This window comes from Opisthorchis viverrini (genome assembly GCF_000715545.1).
Source record: "Opisthorchis viverrini unplaced genomic scaffold opera_v5_97, whole genome shotgun sequence".
NCBI classification, from domain to species: Eukaryota; Metazoa; Platyhelminthes; class Trematoda; order Opisthorchiida; family Opisthorchiidae; genus Opisthorchis; species Opisthorchis viverrini.
The window spans coordinates 763,389-765,981 of NW_008751753.1; the positions used below are offsets into that span (position 1 = coordinate 763,389).

Sequence of the window (2,593 nt, forward strand, 5' to 3'; positions counted from 1 at the left end):
AACAAAATACTTACTCGGAGAGATTCACATACTGGGGTTTTGAAGACCTAAGGAGCACGCCTCATTACTAATTCAGCAACGAAACTAAACAAAAATAAGACAATGGATATCCCTTTCCAGTACCACTGCTTGCAGAAAAGCTTTTGTAGAGCGTTCCAAACATTCCCAAAAGCATGTGAACATAAACAGCATACGATAAAGACGAAATTCTGGGGCATAACTTGTTGTGCAAGTGTGTTGGAAAAAAAAACAATGGAACAAATCGAACGCACTACTTAAGTCAAGGAACACCAAGATTGTTGGACGCATATATGCGTGCTGTTAACAGAATCCTGTCTGCTGTTCTCGGGTCCCGTCTTCGTAAGACAACGTAAAATAAAGGACGTAAGGATTATGGTAACAGCAGGGGTAAAGATAATTCCTTTGTGACTGTCACTCTCACTGTGGAGAGCTATTTGAAACTATACACTTTCACTACTCCCAATGGTTGGGACGGACTCTTATACTCAGAGAGAGGAAAATAAATTGCCCTTCATCTGAATGGATAGTTTACCACGATCCTTAAAGGTGAGTGAGAGGTCACCAGAACTAGCGGCTTGTTGGCGCCTGAGGGAGAAAAGATGTTTGTGTATTCCGAAAGATGCCCAAAGCTACATGGTCACCGTCCGGTTCCTTGTCGCCTGTCGAAAATCCGACTGAGATATAGTAGGTGGCAATTACAAAACTGTTGTTAAGAGTACTCGTCCCAACAATTCAGGCATTCTCTTAATATACTAAGTTCGGAAGTGAAAGTTAATTCTGTAAATACTGCCGGTGTGTTAGAAGCTCCGAATCGTCAACAGGAAATTTCAGGAATGCAAACTGGATACAAGTGAATTACATCAATACTCACCATGGCAGCGGGCAGCCAATAAAACAACCATTGACCAATTCATTTTTTTTTGGTTTATCATAACAGGTATAAAAATAAATGAAACAAACAAGAATAACAAAATTGATCAATGAAGTAAAATCCTACTCATTTTGATTGGGGTTAAAAAGGACTGGAAGTACTCATGCATTGACCGAACAATCTTAGGGCGCTTGAAGTCACTGGGTAGAACGTTGACAAGAATGGAACAGGAGGGGTTTCCGGATTGTCGCCGATAAAACACCCCTCAGGGTTATTCAAATTAAAACAACACACTGTTCCTTATTCAAGAGTTACAGAATATCATCAGAGATCACAGAATGCAACCTCTGGTTTTAAAAGCAGCTGACTGCCACTATCTACTTGATAAGAATGTAAATCTGGGAAACCATCTCCGAGTGTTCCGAAATTATCCGATCCATTCGGGCTTTGATAAACGTTCGCATTAGACTGTTTCATTGGGTTTTGTGAAAATCCAGAAGCGTTAAGACTGATGTCAGCCGAACCGACAAGTTCTAGCTGTGCCGCCATCGCCAGACTCTCTGTGGGATATTCGTTAGCAGCATGTAGAAGAGCCTGAGTAGCTGTTTGAACTTCCTCCTCGTCTGCCCCCGAACAGTTGTCCTCACCTACTTTACTGATGTGTTCAGGTGCCGCAGGCCTGTCCAGCAAGCTGGGATTACCCAATTCCTCCAGGTGTGTTTCCAAGAGCTGTTCTGATGTGTGCTGACTAGCGTCCGTTCCACAGATGGCAGATAACCCGGCAATCGCATCGATTCTTCCCCCGATGTACACATTTGGGGTAGATGCTTCCAGTGTTTGATGGTTCAGGCTAAAACGTGGATCAAAGTGCACTGTCCCTTCCTGGTGTGTGACACCATAATCGCCTTGCTCCTGAAATAAGAACGATTACAGCAAGGGAATTAATAGTGCACCATTAAGATCCTAGGGAGAGTTGAAGTTGTTGCTTTCAAAGACAGCCAAACAGGAATATAGAACCGTTGCTTAAGTTTCATTACCAAGCCGGATCCCCCCGTAATCGCATCCTTTTAGTCTCACATTTTAGTTTCTAACACACCAGCGGAATACCAGTGATTCTATAGAGTACTATAGTAAAAGTTCAGCGTTAAGCATCCTTTGTGACATCGGAATACTCCCGTTCAACCCAATATTGGTCTGTATGTCCCCAAGATAGCTTTCAAACAACGAACCTTTTTGTTATCTGTTGAGTTGTGGGAAGAGCCGGATTTTTGAACATTGGTCAGGCCAAAAAGTGGTGCGTACTGATCTAACAATCTCGAATTCGTTTAAATGGTTTCCGTCACTTCAGCAGTACACTGTGGGAGACCTCTAACTCATCAGCTAACAGCGCTTGTACAAGTATTCCAACAGCTTTTGTATGGATCGAATATAGAACCTCGAAAAATCAGTTCCCGTTTTCCCGTACTAGAATTCCCCGTAACCAAGGAGTAGGCTGAAGTGCGCATCATCATCATCAAAGAGAACAATATCATTGTTGACACTGAGCTTCACTGCCGTGCAACCATAAGGTTCGTCTAGTTATATATATATATATATATATATATATATATGGCCTATGTCAAGCATACAGAGGTACCCACACCTCCAACCGCTCAGTCAGACAATCTGGAAAGAAACTGACAGCAGGAACACCACTGACAT

General features: G+C 42.5%; 1 protein-coding gene across 1 annotated transcript in view; it reads right to left on the bottom strand.

The window, feature by feature from the left end:
- Window positions 1-935: 935 nt before the first annotated feature.
- The window catches only part of T265_05263 (hypothetical protein), a gene marked incomplete at both ends in the record, with an annotated part of 15,958 nt that continues 14,300 nt past the window's right edge, over window positions 936-2,593 (bottom strand). The window contains one exon of the mRNA XM_009170232.1: window positions 936-1,804. Within this exon, the coding sequence (XP_009168496.1) occupies window positions 1,217-1,804 (588 nt within the window). The remainder of the gene's footprint in view (window positions 1,805-2,593) is intronic.